The following is a 19,476-nucleotide window of genomic DNA, read 5'->3' on the forward strand; positions in this document are numbered from 1 at the left end:
AGGTAAAACACACAGACATGATGCTAACCCACAGGTACAACACACAGACATGATGCTAACCCACAGGTACAGTAGGACTTCTATACAACACACAGACATGATGCTAACCCACAGGTACAACACACAGACATGATGCTAACCCACAGGTACAGTAGGACTTCTATACAACACACAGACATGATGCTAACCCACAGGTACAACACACAGACATGATGCTAACCCACAGGTACAACACACAGACATGATGCTAACCCACAGGTACAACACACAGACATGATGCTAACCCACAGGTACAACACACAGACATGATGCTAACCCACAACACACAGGTACAGTAGGACTTCTAACCCACAACACACAGACATGATGCTAACCCACAGGTACAACAACACACAGACATGATGCTAACCCACAGGTACAACACACAGGACATGATGCTAGGTACAACACACAGACATGATGCTAACCCACAGGTACAACACACAGACATGATGCTAACCCACAGGTACAGTAGGACTTCTATACAACACACAGACATGATGCTAACCCACAGGTACAACACACAGACATGATGCTAACCCACAGGTACAACACACAGACATGATGCTAACCCACAGGTACAACACACAGACAGTACCGGCGATACAAATTATGTGTTTGTCTCCCAGGTCTCTGGAGCAGCTGCTGGTCTCTCTCCAGTGGGGTCGACAGCAGACCTACTACCCCAGTGGCCAGCCACTCAGCACGGGAGAACTAGCCCTAGCCAATCACAAGCTGGCGGACGCCATCAACTCCCGCCTGCTGGGGAAGGTTGGGCCAGTAGGGAGCAGCAGTGGAGCCGGGCTGGGGAAAGGAAGACAGGTCTCAGAGCTCCCTAACACCTCACACACGCCTGCTGAGAAGATGGCTGAGAAGGTAGGAAGTGGAGTGGGGACCCCCCCCCAGCAGGACTCTCACACTGGCCTCTAATCCAGAAACAACCCGCTCACTCTTTCTGTCCCCCCCCAGCAGGACTCTCACACTGGCCTCTAATCCAGAAACAACCTGCTCACTCTTTCTGTCTCCCCCCAGCAGGACTCTCACACTGGCCTCTAATCCAGAAACAACCTGCTCACCCTCTCACTCACTGGCCTCTGTCTCTGTCCCCCCCAGCAGGACTCTCACACTGGCCTCACACTGGCCTAATCCAGAAACAACCCGCTCACTCTTTCTGTCTCCCCCAGCAGGACTCTCACCCCCCAGCTCACTCTTTCAGGACTCTCACACTGGCCTCTAATCCAGAAACAACCCGCTCACTCTTTCTGTCTCACACCCTCCCCAACTCTTTCTGTCTCCCCCCACTCTTCTGTCTCCCCCCCCCAGCAGGACTCACACTGGCCTCTAATCCAGAAACAACCCGCTCACTCTTTCTGTCTCCCCCCAGCAGGACTCTCACACTGGCCTCTAATCCAGAAACACCTGCTCACCCGCTCACACTCTTTCCAGAAACAACCTGCTCACTCTTTCTGTCTCCCCCCCCTCACACTGGCCTCTAATCCAGAAACAACCCCCCTCTCTTCTCAGGTGCCTCTAATGAAACAAGATCCTGGACCCGATTTCCTGTTCAGACAACGAGGAAGACTGGCCTCTAATCCAGAAACAACCCCCCTCTCTGTCTCCAGGACTCTCTCCTGGCCCTCCGGCCTTCCTGACCAATAAGAAGAGCATCGGCGGTTCCACCTCTTACACTCGCTATGAGAACATCACCTTCAACTGCTGCGAAAACAAGCGCTGCAGCGCCTCTAATCCAGAGACATCCTGGTCCTCTCCAGGGGCTCAGAGGGCAGCCTCTAATCCAGGGTCTGTCTCCCCCAGCAGGACTCTCACACTTTAACCTGGACAGGACTCTCGACGCAGGCCACTCTTTCTGTGAGGAACACCAGTCCCCCCCAGCGACTCTCACTGGCCTCTAATCCAGAAACAACCCGCTCACCGTCTGGTTTCACACTGGCAGGACTTGACTGGAACTGGCACGGCAGAAGCTGGACGAAACAACCGCTGATTTTCCCCCCAATTGGCTGATCTCTCTCAGTCCGTCACCGTCTCATAACTCTTAGAACCTTGGCCCACAGAAACAACATTGTGGGCTTCAGAACGTGAGCAGAGCAAGTGATTTAAACAAGGAAGTGAGTTCTGAGAATCTGAAAGTGTTCCATCTTAGAATCAATGGGGCTTCCCAAAAATAATATGGTCAAAGTCGGACCACGGAGGACTCCTCACACGAGTGTCTGTGGGTTTCTGGTCTCTTTCCTTGTACTTGACTGGTGAATTGAGGTTACTGATTAGTAAGCAACTACCTTCACCTGGTTGTCTAGGTTACTAATTAGTAAGGAACTCTCCTCACCTGGTTGTCTAGGTTACTGATTAGTAAGCAACTACCTTCACCTGGTTGTCTAGGTAACTAATTAGTAAGGAACTCTCCTCACCTGGTTGTCTAGGTTACTAATTAGTAAGGAACTCTCCTCACCTGGTTGTCTAGGTTACTGATTAGTAAGCAACTACCTTCACCTGGTTGTCTAGGTTACTAATTAGGCCGCTTAAGAACTCTCCTCACCTGGTTGTCTAGGTTACTGATTAGTAAGCAACTACCTTCACCTGGTTGTCTAGGTTAACTAATTAGTAAGGAACTCTCCTCACCTGGTTGTCTAGGTTACTGATTAGTAAGCAACTACCTTCACCTGGTTGTCTAGGTAACTTAATTAGTAAGGAACTCCCCTCACCTGGTTGTCTAGGTTACTAATTAGTAAGCAACTCCCTTCACCTGGTTGTCTAGGTAACTAATTAGTAAGGAACTCCCTCACCTGGTTGTCTAGGTTACAGATTAGTAAACAACTCCCTTCACCTGGTTGTCTAGGTTACTAATTAGTAAGGAACTCCCCTCACCTGGTTGTCTAGGTTACTAATTAGTAAACAACTCCCTTCACCTGGTTGTCTAGTTTACTAATTAGTAAGCAACTATGCCCTTCACCTGGTTGTCTAGGTTACTAATTAGTAAGCAACTCCCTTCACCTGGTTGTCTAGTTTACTAATTAGTAAGGAACTGCCCTCACCTGGTTGTCTAACCCTGCTGAAGACTAGGGAGTCATGATGATGCCCTCAGTGTTAGAGACAGCATCTATTGAGAGAACCCTGCTGAAGACTAGTGAGTCATGACATCATGATACCCTCAGTGTTAGAGACAGCATCTATTGAGAGAACCCTGCTGAAGACTAGTGAGTCATGACATCATGATACCCTCAGTGTTAGAGACAGCATCTATTGAGAGAACCCTGCTGAAGACTAGTGAGTCATGATACCCTCAGTGTTAGAGACAGCATCTATTGAGAGAACCCTGCTGAAGACTAGGGAGTCATGATGCCCTCAGTGTTAGAGACAGCATCTATTGAGAGAACCCTGCTGAAGACTAGTGAGTCATGATGATCCTCAGTGTTAGGACAGCATCTATTGAGAGAACCCTGCTGAAGACTAGTGAGTCATGATTTCATAGGACCAGCTCAGTGTGAAGACTAGGGAGTCATGATGTCCTCAGGCATCTATTGAGAGAACCCTGCTGAAGACTGAGAGTCAACCTCAGTGTTAGAGAACAGCATCTATTGAGAGAACCCTGCTGAAGACTAGGAGTCATGATGTCCTCAGTGTTAGGACAGCATCTATTGAGTGAGAACCCTGGCTGAAGAATAGTGAGTTGAACTCAGTGTTAGAGACAGCATCTATTGAGAGAACCCTGCTGAAGACTTGAACTCAGGCTAAGATGCTACTTTATCAAACTAAATGTTAACTGGTCTATAGAAATGCATTCCTCAATGGTGTTACTATTGTTTAACTTTATTTAACTGGGCAAGTTAACTGGTCTAGGAACAAATTCATATTTACAATGACAGTGGGTTAACTGGTCTAGGAACAGTGGGTTAACGGGAACAGTGGGTTAACTGGTCTAGGAACAGTGGGTTAACTGGTCTAGGAACAGTGGGTTAACTGGTCTAGGAACAGTGGGTTAACTGGTCTAGGAACAGTGGGTTAACTGGTCTAGGAACAGTGGGTTAACTGGTCTAGGAACAGTGGGTTAACTGGTCTAGGAACAGTGGGTTAACTGGTCTAGGAACAGTGGGTTAACTGGTCTAGGAACAGTGGGTTAACTGGTCTAGGAACAGTGGGTTAACTGGTCTAGGAACAGTGGGTTAACTGGTCTAGGAACAGTGGGTGGAACAGTGGGTTAACTGGTCTAGGAACAGTGGGTTAACTGGTCTAGGAACAGTGGGTTAACTGGTCTAGGAACAGTGGCAGAACGACTGATTTTAACCTTGTTCAGCTCGGGGATTCGATCCAGCAACCTTTCGGTTACTTGCCCATCTCTCTAACCACTAGGCTACCTGCCTCCCAAGCAGTATGATTGATTCACCATCAGGTTTTTAAAAATTCTGAGTGTTATATTTATTGAATTGATCTGATGAGTATTGTAGATGTGTGGAAACAGGAGAGGGAGGCAGGGCTGTGGTCAGAGGATGTTTCTGACAGACAGGAGGTTTTAGATGTGGAGAGGCAGGGCTGTGGTCAGAGGATGTTTCTGACAGACAGGAGGTTTTAGATGTGGAGAGGCAGGGCTGTGGTCAGAGGATGTTTCTGACAGACAGGAGGTTTTAGATGTGGAGAGGCAGGGCTGTGGTCAGAGGATGTTTCTGACAGACAGGAGGTTTTAGATGTGGAGAGGCAGGGCTGTGGTCAGAGGATGTTTCTGACAGACAGGAGGTTTTAGATGTGGAGATTGTTTCTGACAGACAGGAGGTTTTAGAGTGGAGAGGCAGGGCTTGGTCAGAGATGTTTGTGGAGAGGCAGGGCTGTGGTCAGAGGATGTTTCTGACAGACAGGAGGTTTTAGATGTGGAGAGGCAGGGCTGTGGTCAGAGGATGTTTCTGACAGACAGGAGGTTTTAGATGTCTGTGGTCAGAGGATGTTTCTGACAGACAGGAGGTTGTAGATGTGGAGAGTTTTAGCAGGGCTGTGGCTGTGGTCAGAGGATGTTTCTGACAGACAGGAGGTTTTAGATGTGGAGAGGCAGGGCTGTGGTCAGAGGATGTTTCTGACAGACAGGAGGTTGTAGATGTGTGGAAACAGGAGAGGCAGGGCTGTGGTCAGAGGATGTTTCTGACAGACAGGAGGTTTTAGATGTGGAGAGGCAGGGCTGTGGTCAGAGGATGTTTCTGACAGACAGGAGGTTTTAGATGTGGAGAGGCAGGGCTGTGGTCAGAGGATGTTTCTGACAGACAGGAGGTTTTAGATGTGGAGAGGCAGGGCTGTGGTCAGAGGATGTTTCTGACAGACAGGAGGTTTTAGATGTGGAGAGGCAGGGCTGTGGTCAGAGGATGTTTCTGACAGACAGGTTTTAGTTGAAAAGGAAAAGGTTTCCAGTTGAACATATTCATAGGGTGTTTCTGTTCTGTTTGAATCTGGATTCTTTGCAGAGGGGAAGTGACCCGAAGATGTTGCTGTAGCCTCCGTTTGCACTGGGAGGAGGCAGAAAGGCATCGTATCTGCTGTCCAATGAGATTCGAGCAGAAATCATCTGATACCCAATGATATTAGATCTATATTTGTGTGGAATAATTCAGGAAGGACCCTTGACTTTGTCCACATTTTGTTGTGTTACAGCCTGAATTTTAAAATGGATTAAATTAATTGTGTTTGTCACTGTCCTCAATACTCTATAATGTCAACGTGGAGTGTGTTTTCAGAAATGTTTACAAATTAATAAAAAATGAAAAGCTGAAATGTCAAGTCAATAAGGGAAAAGGGGGGATACCGAGTCAGTTGTACAGCTGAATGCATTTAACTGAAATGTGTCTTTCGCATTCAACCCCTCTGAATCAGAGAGGAGCGGCTGGAGCTGCCGTAATCGACAACGACGTCTTCGGTGCCCAGGGAACAGTGGGTTAACTGCCTTGTTCAGGGGAACAGTGGGTTAACTGCCTTGTTCAGGGGAACAGTGGGTTAACTGCCTTGTTCAGGGGAACAGTGGGTTAACTGCCTTGTTCAGGGGAACAGTGGGTTAACTGCCTTGTTCAGGGGAACAGTGGGTTAACTGCCTTGTTCAGGGGAACAGTGGGTTAACTACCTTGTTCAGGGGAATAGTGGGGTTAACTGCCTTGTTCAGGGGAACAGTGGGTTAACTGCCTTGTTCAGGGGAACAGTGGGTTAACTGCCTTGTTCAGGGAACAGTGGGTTAACTGCCTTGTTCAGGGGAACAGTGGGGTTAACTGCCTTGTTCAGGGGAACAGTGGGTTAACTACCTTGTTCAGGGGAATAGTGGGGTTAACTGCCTTGTTCAGGGGAACAGTGGGTTAACTGCCTTGTTCAGTGGGTTAACTGGGAACAGTGGGTTAACTGCCTTGTTCAGGGAACAGTGGGTTAACTGCCTTGTTCAGGGAACAGTGGGTTAACTGCCTTGTTCAGGGGAACAGTGGGTTAACTGCCTTGTTCAGGGGAACAGTGGGTTAACTGCCTTGTTCAGGGGAACAGTGGGTTAACTGCCTTGTTCAGGGAACAGGGGTTAACAGTGGGTTAACTGCCTTGTTCAGGGAACAGTGGGGTTAACTGCCTTGTTCAGGGAACAGTGGGTTAACTGCCTTGGGAACAGTGGGTTAACTGCCTTGTTCAGGGGAACAGTGGGTTAACTGCCTTGTTCAGGGAACAGTGGGTTAACTGCCTTGTTCATGGGGTACAGTGGATTTTTAATGCCTGCCTTGTTCAGGGGGTTACAGTGGGTTAACTGCCTTGTTCAGTGACAGAACGGCAGATTTTTACCTTGTCAGATGGGTGGGATTCGATCCAGCAACCTTTCAGTTACTGTATCGGGTATTCAACCCCTCAGTTGCCGGAGAGGCTTAAATCAGTTCAGGAGTGAGAATGTGCTTTAACAAGTCACATTAGTTGCATGGACTCTCGCTGTGGGCAATAATAGTGTTTAACATGATTTTCTAATGTACTTCCTCATCTCTGTATTATCGGAAGGTTCCTCAGTCCAGCAGTCAATTTCAAACACAGATTCAACCACAAAGACAAGGGAGGTTTTCCAATGTGGCTCACAAAGAAGGTCACCTATTGGTAGATGGGTCCAGGACAATAAACCTAAAACACAAAATCACACTGGGAGAAAATTGGAATATCCCTTTGAGCTTGGTGAAGTTATTAATTACACTTTGATGGTGTATCAATACACCCAGTCACTACAAAGATACAGGCGTCCTTCCTAACTCAGTTGCCGGAGAGGTTCACCTTTCACCAGGCCAAACCTAAAACTACAGAGCTGACAGGAGGAAAGAGGATTTCACCATGAGGCCAAGAGTGAAAAGGTGACTTTAAAAAATTCCAAGTTACACAGAGTTTCATGGCTGTAAACTGCAAAAAAAGGCAAAGAAACTGTCCTGAATAGAAAGATGGAAATCCAATCAACAACATCACTGTAGTACCACTCATCACAATAACTAACCTAAATTACAGAGTGACTGGAACTAAACACAGGAAAAAGAAGGTTCAAACCAGACACTGGGAGAGGAGTTCACCTTTCATCAGGACAATAAACCTAAAACACAAGGTCAAGATCTACACTGGGAGAGGAGTTCACCTTTTCAGGACAATAAACCTAAAACACAAGGTCAAGATCTACACTGGGAGAGGAGTTCACCTTTCATCAGGACAATAAACCTAAAACACAAGGTCAAGATCTACACTGGGAGAGGAGTTCACCTTTTTAAAACACAAGGTCAAGATCTACACTGGGAGAAGTTCACCTTTCATCAGGACAATAAACCTAAAACAAAGGTCAAGATCTACACTGGGAGAGGAGTTCATCAGGACAATAAACCTAAAACACAAGGTCAAGATCTACACTGGGAGAGGAGTTCACCTTTCATCAGGACAATAAACCTAAAACACAAGGTCAAGATCTACACTGGGAGAGGAGTTCACCTTTCATCAGGACTAGATCTACACTGGGAGAGGAGTTCACCTTTCATCAGGACTAGATCTACACTGGGAGAGGAGTTCACCTTTCATCAGGACAATAAACCTAAAACACAAGGTCAAGATCTACACTGGGAGAGGAGTTCACCTTTCATCAGGACAATAAACCTAAAACACAAGGTCAAGATCTACACTGGGAGAGGAGTTCACCTTTCATCAAGGTCAAGATCTACACTGGGAGAGGAGTTCACCTTTCATCAGGACTAGATCTACACTGGGAGAGGAGTTCACCTTTCATCAGGACAATAAACCTAAAACACAAGGTCAAGATCTACACTGGGAGAGGAGTTCACCTTTCATCAGGACAATAAACCTAAAACACAAGGTCAAGATCTACACTGGGAGAGGAGTTCACCTTTCATCAGGACAATAAACCTAAAACACAAGGTCAAGATCTACACTGGGAGAGGAGTTCACCTTTCATCAGGACAATAAACCTAAAACACAAGGTCAAGATCTACACTGGGAGAGGAGTTCACCTTTCATCAGGTTCCAAGATCTACACTGGGAGAAGACCGTGTTCAATGTTCTACACTGGGAGAGGAGTGGACAATAAACCTAAAACACAAGGTCAAGTTACAGCTGACCTAAATCTACACTTCACCTTTCATCAGGACAATCTATGATCAACACCTTTGGAGTTCACCTTTCATCAGGACAAGTGGGAGAGGAGTTCACCTTTCATCAGGACAATAAACCTAAAACACAAGGCCAAGATCTACACTGTTCACCTTTCATCAGGACAATAAACCTAAAACACAAGGTCAAGATCTACACTGGGAGAGGAGTTCACCTTTCATCAGACAATAAACCTAAAACACAAGGTCAAGTGGGAGAGGAGTTCACCTTTCATCAGGACAATAAACCTAAAACACAAGGTCAAAATCTACACTGGAGTTCCTCACCGAGAAGACCGTGAATCAGTGGCCGAGTTACACAAATCCAATGGAGTGTAGTGTGTGTGTGTGTGTGTGTGTGTGACAGTAACGATCAACAACCAATGACACAGAGCTTGAAGAAGATTGAAAATAATAAATGGGCAAATGTTGCACAATCCAGGTGTGGAAAGCTCTTTAGAGATTTACCCAGAAAGCCTAGCAGTTTTAATCGCTGCCAAAGGTGCTTATCTAAGGTATTGACCATTAAGGTTTTCACTTTGTCATTATGGGGTATTGTGTGTAGATGGGTGAGAATTATTCAAATTGATTGTAGATCATTGCTAGACAGCCATTTTCTTTAGGTCTTTCCATAGATGTTCAAGTAGATGTAAGTCTAAACTATCTAGTCAGGAACATCCACTTGTCTTGGTCGCAACTCTAGTGTAGATTTGAACTTGTGTTTAAGGTGTGAAAACATGAGATATTTCAGCTAATTTATTTTTCAACACGTTTGCACAAATTTCTCAACACATTTTCACCTTGTCATTATGGAGTATTATTTGTAGATGGGTGAGATAAAAAAAAAGATCAATTGAATCCATTTTGAATTCAGGTCAAAGGTTATGACTACTGTACATTTTAGTGGCCTTTTATTGTACCCCAGCACAAGGTGCACCTGTGTAACGATCATGCTGTTTTAATCAGCTTCTTGATATGCCACACCTGTCAAGTGGATGGATCATTATGACAAATAAGAAATGCTCACTAACAGGGATGTAAAACAAATGTGTGCAACATTTATTTTGAGAGAAATATGTTTTTTGTACATGTGGAAAATGTTCTGGATCTTTTATTTCAGCTCAAAAAACATGGGACAAACACTTCACATGTTGCGTTTTATATATATTTTTCCACGGTGTACATTGACACAAAGTAGCAAATACGCCAAAGATTCCAAACAATCAACAGTCTCACTGAGTTGCTTATCAAAAAAATGTTTTTTATGTTCATGGTCCACCTGGAGCTGTTGCCGAACTGGCCCTTTTATTGTACCCCAGCACAAGGTGCACCTGTGTAACGATCATGCTGTTTTAATCAGCGTCTTGATATGCCGCACCTGTCAGGTGTTCAAGGCATTTAGAAGTGCTTTTCATCAGGTCATCTCTGAATCCATTAACACAACAGGGTGAAACTGAAGAACATTCAGAGGAGAAATGTCTCAGAATATTTGGCCCAATAAGGCTACTCTTCCTCCTGCAATTTCTTCCCGCTCTTGGCTGTACTGTTCCGATCCTCCATCTTGGTTTTTAGTGATGTCCGTACCCTGGTGGTGGTCTGTGTGTTCTGTCTGTTCTCTGCATCCCCTGCTGCTTCCTTACTGACTGCTACCGTGTCTCTGCTACTGAATACACTGTCTTTATGTCTGCTAGTGGATCCTCTCTCTCTGACCACACCATTCATCTGTTTCTGTCTCCACTCCTCCATACTATCTCTGTCTCCAGTCCTGACTGCTCTGTCACTGTCTCCAGTCCTGACTGCTCTGTCACTGTCTCCGGTCCTGACTGCTCTGTCACTGTCTCCACTGTCTCCAGTCCTGACTGCTCTGTCACTGTCTCCTCTGTCTCCAGTCCTGACTGCTCTGTCACTGTCTCCTCTGTCTCCAGCCCTGACTGCTCTGTCACTGTCTCCTCTGTCTCCAGTCCTGACTGCTCTGTCACTGTCTCCTCTGTCCCCAGCCCTGAACCCTGTGTCCCCAGCCCTGAACCCTGTGTCCCCAGCCCTGAACCCTGTGTCCCCAGCCCTGAACCCTGTGTCCCCAGCCCTGAACCCTGTGTCCCCAGCCCTGAACCCTCTGTCCCCAGCCCTGAACCCTGTGTCCCCAGCCCTGAACCCTCTGTCCCCAGCCCTGAACCCTGTGTCTCCTCTGGTTCTGCCACTAAACCTCCTGTCCTTATCTGAGCCTCTGTCTCTGTCCTGCTGGGGTTTCTCCTGGTAGAATCCATCATGTTTCCTCTTGGGTACGTGCTCCAGCGCCTCCTCCCACCTCCCGCTCTCCTTCAGTGTCAGCAAGATGCGTATCATCTGATCCAGGGTCAGGTTCTTGGCCCCCGTCTCCCATTGGAGGAAGTCATCAAGCGGCAGACGGGCCGTATTCAGCTTCAGACGCTTGGCGTTGGCCAGGGAGAGCCCTGATTGGATGGAGCGGTCCACCATGGAGCCCACGATGTAGACCTTAGAGTTGTCGAAGGTACGGAGGACGTTGGGGGAGTCAGCCGTCAGGTAGACCAGGTCGTCCCGGGGGAACAGGTCCACGTGACGTCGCTCTGTGGAGGTGATGAGGAGGCGCTCCCAGGCCTCGGCGCCGTAGCGTTTAACCAGCTCCCTGTGGTAACCCCCGTCCGGCTGCAAGTTACAGAAGTGTAGGTGGAAGGGGTCCGGGGCTCGGCGGTTCCACCCCTCCACCTCCATCAGCTGGGACACAGTGTTCTCCACCTCCCGACGCGCCATCTGCTGTTCGTAGGACATATCGAACACCAACGGCTGGCCGTACACCATGGCCTGGGCCGACCTCCACCCCAGCAGCTTGTCCAGGGAACGACCCCAGAACTGGAGAAGGAAAGTGTTCCTCGGTTCCCCCTCCTCTCCTCTCACACCGCCAGGCCTGATCCTATCGTCCTCCAGAAACCTCTCGCTCCTCTCTGCCTTCTTCTTCTCCTGTTTCTGCTTGTGGTTGTTCTTGTGGCCCTCCTTGATGGCCAGGTATTTCAGGTACTTCTTCTTGGAGGACTTGGTTTGGAACTCGGCCAGGATCCCCAGCTCCTCGTCAGTCATGATCTCTGGCACCAGCTTCCCAGCCTGACGCCACATCACTACCAGCTCTCTGGTGGCCTCCAGTGGGGAGACCTCCTCCTGCCCTGCTACACCTCCTCCTGGTCCTGAAGGAGCAGCACCACCACCTCCCTGTTTCTCCTCCTCCGCTGGGACCTGAAACCTCATCACAGACTTCCATATGTCCAGGTCCAGTTTCTCTTCAGTCTGATCTTCTTTAGACTGAGGGAGGGGTACATCTTTTCTTAGTGTGGCCCCAGTATAGAGAGGCCGTTTTAGGGGTGCAAAGTGGTGGTGGGGTGGGAGAAGGCAGGTGAGTGGTAGCTGCTTATTTGCGACAGTGGATACCAGCGGGAGACGCCGACGCAGCTCGTTCAAGAGCGGTGGTGTGAGAAACCTCATCATTTCAATGGTTTGATGATACATGCATATGGAGTCAAGATGTTGACACTCACGTCGTTACATTTAAAGTTCCAGAACTGTCCATCAGGAGAGGAAATACCGTTCGACGTGCAGACAAGATAGAAAGCGACTGTGTTTATGTTCCAAAAAAATCATACAAACTGCAATTAAGGTCCACTCTCAACAAGGACAGAATGGGTCATATAATCGTGGTAATATTCCATTGAATGTCTTACATTTGTGTCAGTCTGAATTCAATTTTACATCCGTGCTCATCGAAAAAAATGTCGAAAGGTCACGTTGTAAACGTGTGCAACGCCATTTTTCAGTCGTGCTGATGCAAGTGCAAAAATATTTGTTCCGGGATTAATGTTCTGGGCATAACAATTTGTACAGAAGACTCACATTTAACCAATCATACAAAAAAAAAAACATGTTATTTTCCCACGTCAATACATAGTAAACAACGTTAAATGCAAGAGACAATTTGGAACCGGAAATTACCCTAAACTACCAACTGAGTTTAAACTTCACCTGAGTCCTGCTCAATGGTTCGTCTATAAACTAGGTGACTGATAGGGGGCGCTGTGTTGAAGCCAAAGTGCCCCCATCTTGACACTCCCCACCGTTGTAAAGCATATTTTGGAAGCTATAGAAAGGGTGCTCCAACAAACGCTAAAAAGCCCATTGGGCGTCTATTATCAGAATGCTAACAAAATTAGCACAATTAATAGCGAATTCCCATTGAGGTTGCTAACTAAATATTCTATATTCATTTTCTTGCCACGTGTATTATATTACAAACACCATAATGCATACTTTTAAATTATATTATTTTAGCGAAACATACAATATATATTTTTTAAATTCCTTAAAGTATAATTGTTTTAGATTACCTATGTTATTGTTCCCAAATACTTAAATACATGTCATTTTGTCCTTGAAACATTTAAAGCTGCAATATGAACGTTTTTAGAAAACCCCACCAAATTCACATAGAAATGTGTGCTATAGATCTGTCATTCTCATTGAAAGCAAGTCTAACAATCAGTAGATGTGTCCTATCTCTATGCTTCCCGTAAGTTTAAAAAAAAGTTTTTGTGTCCTTTACTTTAGGTTTTGTACACCAGCTTCAAACTGCTGAAAACATATATTTTTTGGTTTTGGCTAATATATTTCACAGCGGTTTAGATGGTACAATGATTCTCTACACTATACTTGCTTGTTTTGTCAACATAAACTGAAATGAGGCAAACTATTCTAAATGTTAAGCAACCAGGAAATGGTGGAGTGATTTCTGAATACTGTATATTTAATTGAAATACTGTAGAATTACTTTCACTCCAATGGAAGACTGCGCCTACTGGGGAGTGGCAAAATGGCCGACCAGTGGCTTCAAAGCCTCTCAATGGCCAATACATAGAATCATCAATCCATGGTTTAAATACATCTTTTATATTTTCCTATTTCTGAGGAACAGAAGTTATGTCTGTTGGACATCAAACAAGCTGATGGATATAATGTAGGGCACCTGTCTAGGGAGGACACCTGTCTAGGGAGGACACCTGTCTAGGGAGGACACCTGTCGAGGGAGGACACCTGTCTAGGGAGGACACCTGTCTAGGGAGGACACCTGTCTAGGGAGGACACCTGTCGAGGGAGGACACTTGTCGAGGGAGGACACTTGTCTAGGGAGGACACCTGTCGAGGGAGGACACCTGTCGAGGGAGGACACCTGTCTAGGGAGGACACCTGTCTAGGGAGGACACCTGTCGAGGGAGGACACTTGTCGAGGGAGGACACTTGTCTAGGGAGGACACCTGTCGAGGGAGGACACCTGTCGAGGGAGGACACCTGTCTAGGGAGGACACCTGTCTAGGGAGGACACCTGTCGAGGGAGGACACTTGTCGAGGGAGGACACTTGTCTAGGGAGGACACCTGTCGAGGGAGGACACCTGTCTATGGAGGACACCTGTCGAGGGAGGACACCTGTCGAGGGAGGACACCTGTCTAGGGTGGACACCTGTCTAGGGAGGACACCTGTCTAGGGAGGACACCTGTCGAGGGAGGACACTTGTCGAGGGAGGACACTTGTCTAGGGAGGACACCTGTCGAGGGAGGACACCTGTCTATGGAGGACACCTGTCGAGGGAGGACACCTGTCGAGGGAGGACACCTGTCTAGGGTGGACACCTGTCGAGGGAGGACACCTGTCTAGGGAGGACACCTGTCGAGGGAGGACACCTGTCGAGGGAGGACACCTGTCGAGGGAGGACACTTGTCTAGGGAGGACACCTGTCGAGGGAGGACACCTGTCGAGGCATGAAGAGCAATCAACTGTGGTGGGGAGCATGAAGAGCAATCAACTGTGGTGGGGAGCATGAAGAGCAATCAACTGTGGTGGGGAGCATGAGGAGCAATCAACTGTGGTGGGGAGCATGAGGAGCAATCAACTGTGGTGGGGAGCATGAAGAGCAATCATTGGAGTTCCCGATGTATGGTAGAAGAGACTGAGATTGCTCAAATCAAAGGCAGTTGAGATTCTCCTATGCAGAGGCTGTCAAAAGGGTTGAAAGAGTGAGTATATCTGAAGGTCCTGCGGTAGTGTAGAATGGGATGCCTACATTGGAGCCTTCAGCACAGGCTGAGAATCAACAGCAGGACCCAGAAATCCTTCATGTGAAGATAGTGGACTCTGTGTAATTTAAAGCATTGGTGATAGACGGAACTGCACAAATTGAAAGTAAATCAAGAAAGATTGATATAATTGTTAATGCAGCTGAACTGTTTCTGGGATTAAAATCTTTATACATTATTATTATTATTTTATGTTCAGTGGTTAAAGTTTTTGTTTTCACCCCACCCAGTAGGTGGTCGCAATGTACCATTTTGGGATGTAGTCCGCCAATAAAACCTCGAAGAAGAAAACCGTGCTGCCTGCCTGCCTCCGAACTTTCTCTCCCCGCTCAACCATCTCCCTCAGATGACCACTCAAAGCCATGAATTTTCCATTGACTGTCAATCTCATTATGTTTTGTTTTGTTTCTTTAAAGCGCGTCGAGATCCTTTATGTAATGAATAGCGCTAAAAAAAAAAAGTTGAATAAACTATTATTAAATGTTGCTGTTGTTTCTGGCGAACATTTTATGTGGTTGCAAAACAAACGGAAGTGACTCGGATGTCACTTCCGTTTTGTTTGTTGTGATCCGCGAGCGGCGGTTTCTATGCGATTCGAAGCGGGACCGTTGAAATTATGAAAACAGCGACCACCGAACATTTAGGGTTGTTCGAATATAAATAGTTAATGCTAAACCCAATTTAATTTATGGGATATTAACAACAACAAAAAAATATTATAATTTGTAAGGAATTAGCCAGCTAGCTATGAAGCTACTTGTCGGACAGTGAACGTTTCCAACTATTCGACGTTAGCTAACTATAACTAGCTAACTATAACTAGCTAACTAACTAGTACTGTACAGTGGCTAACAGTTAATACAACCACAGACAAGGAGCTCGTTACCAGTATATGTCGTGCAACAGTCGACGTTGTTAGTACAATCATACAACTAGCTCGCTAACGCCTTTAACCGTCCTTGAACTCTTTTGAGTTCGCTAATCCTTAATCTTCGGTAATTTATATGGTAAATTAATAAATCTTCGGTAATCTTCGGTAAATTATATGGTAAATTAATAAATCTTCGGTAATCTTCGGTAATTTATATGGTAAATTAATAAATCTTCGGTAATCTTCGGTAAGTTATATGCTCAGCAGTGAGCTGGCAAAAAAAAAAAAAGCAGATCACTACTTGTTTGACAAAAGCGAGGTAGCTAACGTTTATCTAGCTTCAAAATGCCTGCGAAGAAGACGCCGAAAAACCCGTCGGTGAATATCTCCAGCTCCCTGGAGGAGTCGGAAGAGTTCAGCCTGGAGACCACGGTGCCCACGGAAGACATCTCGTCGTCGGAGGAACGGGACCGCACCGGGACGCAGAAAGTCACCCGACAGCTCATCGAGAGGAAAGAGCTACTGCACAACATACAGCTGTTAAAAATAGAGATGTCGCAGAAAAATCTCATCGTAGATAACATGAAAGTGGACCACTTGACGAAGGTAGTTCGCTAGGATCTCAAAGATGTTCTGTCGAGCTACCAAACCTTCACGTCAGCATACATGTGGGGTTGCTTCTCAAATTAGTCTCCTATTCTATTACTTGTGACTAGAGGGCCCTAAAGTAGGGACGTCAAACGACGTTCAGCCTGCTTCTTTTATGTTATCTTTAACTCTACATGGTTGGAGAAGCACTTATAAGTAAGCATTTCACTGTTAGTTTACACTTGCCTATGAAGAATGTGACATAAAATGTGACTTGCTGCACAGACCCTATGGACACTCCTCTAGACCCCCCCCCCCCCTCCCTAAAAAAAAATAAATCTGTCCTGCTTTAAAGTTACTCTTGGCAGTTTTAATAGTAGAATGCACAAGGTGCAATTTCTAAATTGGGTGGTGAATAATCAGGTCCTCTTGTCATGTCAGTCATTACAGACCGTAGAGAGATATTCATAACGTGTTAGAGATGTCCAGATCAACTAGCCCACGTCGGCTAAAGTTAAAAAATAACAACATTTCAACTAGCCCACGTCGGCTAAAGTTAAAAAATAAAAACATTTCAACTAGCCCACGTCGGCTAAAGTTAAAAAATAAAAACATTTCAACTAGCCCACGTCGGCTAAAGTTAAAAAATAAAAACATTTCAACTAGCCCACGTCGGCTAAAGTAAAAAAAAATAAAAACATTTCAACTAGCCCACGTCAGCTAAAGTTAAAACATTTCAACTAGCCCACGTCGGCTAAAGTTAAAAAATAAAAACATTTCAAAAATAAAAAAAACATTTCAACTAGCCCACGTCGGCTAAAGTTAAAAAATAAAACATTTCAACTAGCCCACGTCGGCTAAAGTTAAAAATAAACACATTTCAACTAGCCCACGTCGGCTAAAGTTAAAAAATAAAACATTTCAACTAGCCCACGTCGGCTAAAGTTAAAAAATAAAAACATTTCAACTAGCCCACGTCGGCTAAAGTTAAAAAATAAAAACATTTCAACTCGGCTAAAGCCATTTCAACTAGCCCACGTCGGCTAAAGTTAAAAAATAAAAACATTTCAACTAGCCCACGTCGGCTAAAGTTAAAAAATAAAAACATTTCAACTAGCCCACGTCGGCTAAAGTTAAAAAATAAAAACATTTCAACTAGCCCACGTCGGCTAAAGTTAAAAAATAAAACATTTCAAAAATAAAAAAAAAACATTTCAACTAGCCCACGTCGGCTAAAGTTAAAAAATAAAAACATTTCAACTAGCCCACGTCGGCTAAAGTTAAAAAATAAAAACATTTCAACTAGCCCACGTCGGCTAAAGTTAAAAAATAAAAACATTTCAACTAGCCCACGTCGGCTAAAGTTAAAAAATAAAAACATTTCAACTAGCCCACGTCGGCTAAAGTTAAAAAATAAAAACATTTCAACTAGCCCACGTCAGCTAAAGTTAAAAAATAAAAACATTTCAACTAGCCCACGTCAGCTAAAGTTAAAAAATAAAAACATTTCAACTAGCCCACGTCAGCTAAAGTTAAAAATAAAAACATTTTCAACTAGCCCACGTCGGCTAAAGTTAAAAAATAAAAACATTTCAACTAGCCCACGTCGGCTAAAGTTAAAAAATAAAAACATTTCAACTAGCCCACGTCGGCTAAAGTTAAAAAATAAAAACATTTCAACTAGCCCACGTCGGCTAAAGTTAAAAAATAAAAACATTTCAACTAGCCCACGTCGGCTAAAAGTTAAAAATAAAAACATTTCAACTAGCCCACGTCGGCTAAAGTTAAAAAATAAAAACATTTCAACTAGCCCACGTCGGCTAAAGTTAAAAAATAAAAACATTTCAACTAGCCCACGTCGGCTAAAGTTAAAATAAAAATTTCAAAACGTCGGCTAAAGTTAAAAAATAAAACATTTCAACTAGCCCACGTCGGCTAAAGTTAAAAAATAAAAACATTTCAACTAGCCCACGTCGGCTAAAGTTAAAAAATAAAAACATTTCAACTAGCCCACGTCGGCTAAAGTTAAAAATAAAAACATTTCAACTAGCCCACGTCGGCTAAAGTTAAAAAATAAAAACATTTCAACTAGCCCACGTCGGCTAAAGTTAAAAAATAAAAACATTTCAACTAGCCCACGTCGGCTAAAGTTAAAAAATAAAAACATTTCAACTAGCCCACGTCAGCTAAAGTTAAAAATAAAAACATTTCAACTAGCCCACGTCGGCTAAAGTTAAAAAATAAAAACATTTCAACTAGCCCATGTCGGCTAAAGTTAAAAAATAAACACATTTCAACTAGCCCACGTCGGCTAAAGTTAAAAAATAAAACATTTCAATCCAGCCCACGTCGGCTAAAGTTAAAAAATAAAAACATTTCAACTAGCCCACGTCGGCTAAAGTTAAAAAATAAAAACATTTCAACTAGCCCACGTCGGCTAAAGTTAAAAAATAAAAACATTTCAACTAGCCCACGTCGGCTAAAGTTAAAAAATAAAAACATTTCAACTAGCCCACGTCGGCTAAAGTTAAAAATAAAAACATTTCAACTAGCCCACGTCGGCTAAAGTTAAAAAATAAACACATTTCAACTAGCCCACGTCAGCTAAAGTTAAAAAATAAACACATTTCAACTAGCCCACGTCGGCTAAAGTTAAAAAATAAAAACATTTCAACTAGCCCACGTCGGCTAAAGTTAAAAAATAAAAACATTTCAACTAGCCCACGTCGGCTAAAGTTAAAAAATAAAAACATTTCAACTAGCCCACGTCGGCTAAAGTTAAAAAATAAAACATTTCAACTAGCCCATGTCGGCTAAAGTTAAAAAATAAACACATTTCAACTAGCCCACGTCGGCTAAAGTTAAAAAATAAAAACATTTCAACTAGCCCACGTCGGCTAAAGTTAAAAAATAAAAACATTTCAACTAGCCCACGTCGGCTAAAGTTAAAAAATAAAAACATTTCAACTAGCCCACGTCGGCTAAAGTAAAAAAATAAAAACATTTCAACTAGCCCACGTCAGCTAAAGTTAAAAACATTTCAACTAGCCCACGTCGGCTAAAGTTAAAAAATAACCACATTTCAACTAGCCCACGTCAGCTAAAGTTAAAAAATAAAAACATTTCAACTAGCCCACGTCGGCTAAAGTTAAAAAATAAAACATTTCAACTAGCCCACGTCGGCTAAAGTTAAAAAATAAACACATTTCAACTAG

The 19,476-nt window shown here is 44.6% G+C and overlaps 3 protein-coding genes and 2 long non-coding RNA genes across 34 annotated transcripts in view; 3 read left to right on the top strand and 2 right to left on the bottom strand.

Moving 5' to 3' along the window:
* Nucleotides 1-19: 19 nt before the first annotated feature.
* Nucleotides 20-1,000, top strand: LOC127920116 (golgin-45-like). Of its 14 annotated transcripts, none has more exons than XM_052503915.1 (2): nt 20-34; nt 669-1,000. In XM_052503915.1, the coding sequence occupies exons 1-2, from the start codon at nt 21-23 to the stop codon at nt 967-969; spliced, it is 315 nt and encodes a 104-aa protein (XP_052359875.1). In that variant the 5' UTR covers nt 20; the 3' UTR covers nt 970-1,000. The 14 variants fall into 14 exon arrangements, with proteins under 14 accessions (XP_052359875.1, XP_052359877.1, XP_052359878.1 ...); XM_052503917.1 differs by lacking the exon at nt 20-34 and adding an exon at nt 52-66; XM_052503918.1 differs by lacking the exon at nt 20-34 and adding an exon at nt 100-114.
* A 3,523-nt stretch (nt 1,001-4,523) lies between these two features.
* On the top strand, nt 4,524-5,429 carry LOC127920117 (uncharacterized). Of its 3 annotated transcripts, XR_008105135.1 has the most exons (4): nt 4,524-4,785; nt 4,908-4,963; nt 5,075-5,130; nt 5,196-5,429. It is a non-coding gene; the product is annotated as an uncharacterized LOC127920117 (long non-coding RNA). The 3 variants fall into 3 exon arrangements; XR_008105138.1 differs by lacking the exon at nt 5,075-5,130; XR_008105137.1 differs by lacking the exon at nt 4,908-4,963.
* A 2,147-nt stretch (nt 5,430-7,576) lies between these two features.
* On the bottom strand, nt 7,577-8,970 carry LOC127920118 (uncharacterized). 9 transcript variants are annotated; one of them, XR_008105139.1, is made up of 7 exons: nt 8,902-8,965; nt 8,787-8,848; nt 8,287-8,534; nt 8,082-8,205; nt 7,898-8,001; nt 7,676-7,737; nt 7,577-7,615 (listed from the first exon to the last, which is right to left on the bottom strand). It is a non-coding gene; the product is annotated as an uncharacterized LOC127920118 (long non-coding RNA). The 9 variants fall into 9 exon arrangements; XR_008105148.1 differs by lacking the exon at nt 7,676-7,737 and adding an exon at nt 7,824-7,843 and having other exon boundaries at nt 7,583-7,657; XR_008105145.1 differs by lacking the exon at nt 7,577-7,615 and adding an exon at nt 7,824-7,843 and having other exon boundaries at nt 7,668-7,779.
* Nucleotides 8,971-9,767: 797 nt separating this feature from the next.
* On the bottom strand, nt 9,768-12,488 carry LOC118381870 (tRNA methyltransferase 10 homolog C). The gene has a single exon (XM_035768756.2). The coding sequence runs from the start codon at nt 12,186-12,188 to the stop codon at nt 10,176-10,178; it is 2,013 nt and encodes a 670-aa protein (XP_035624649.2). The 5' UTR covers nt 12,189-12,488; the 3' UTR covers nt 9,768-10,175.
* Nucleotides 12,489-14,743: 2,255 nt separating this feature from the next.
* LOC127920119 (progesterone-induced-blocking factor 1-like) overlaps nt 14,744-19,476 on the top strand; it is a 34,907-nt gene continuing 30,174 nt past the window's right edge. For 4 of the 7 annotated variants that reach the window (XR_008105149.1, XM_052503926.1, XM_052503928.1 and 1 more), the window contains exon 1: nt 14,744-16,279. Coding sequence is in view for 6 of the 7 variants with exons in the window: in XM_052503926.1 (XP_052359886.1) it covers nt 16,019-16,279 (261 nt within the window). In the remaining variant the exon portion in view is untranslated. The remainder of the gene's footprint in view (nt 16,280-19,476) is intronic. The other 3 variants (XM_052503929.1, XM_052503930.1, XM_052503931.1) reach the window with 3 other exon arrangements.

The sequence above is a fragment of the Oncorhynchus keta genome, unplaced genomic scaffold, assembly GCF_023373465.1.
Source record: "Oncorhynchus keta strain PuntledgeMale-10-30-2019 unplaced genomic scaffold, Oket_V2 Un_contig_18445_pilon_pilon, whole genome shotgun sequence".
Lineage (NCBI taxonomy): Eukaryota > Metazoa > Chordata > Actinopteri > Salmoniformes > Salmonidae > Oncorhynchus > Oncorhynchus keta.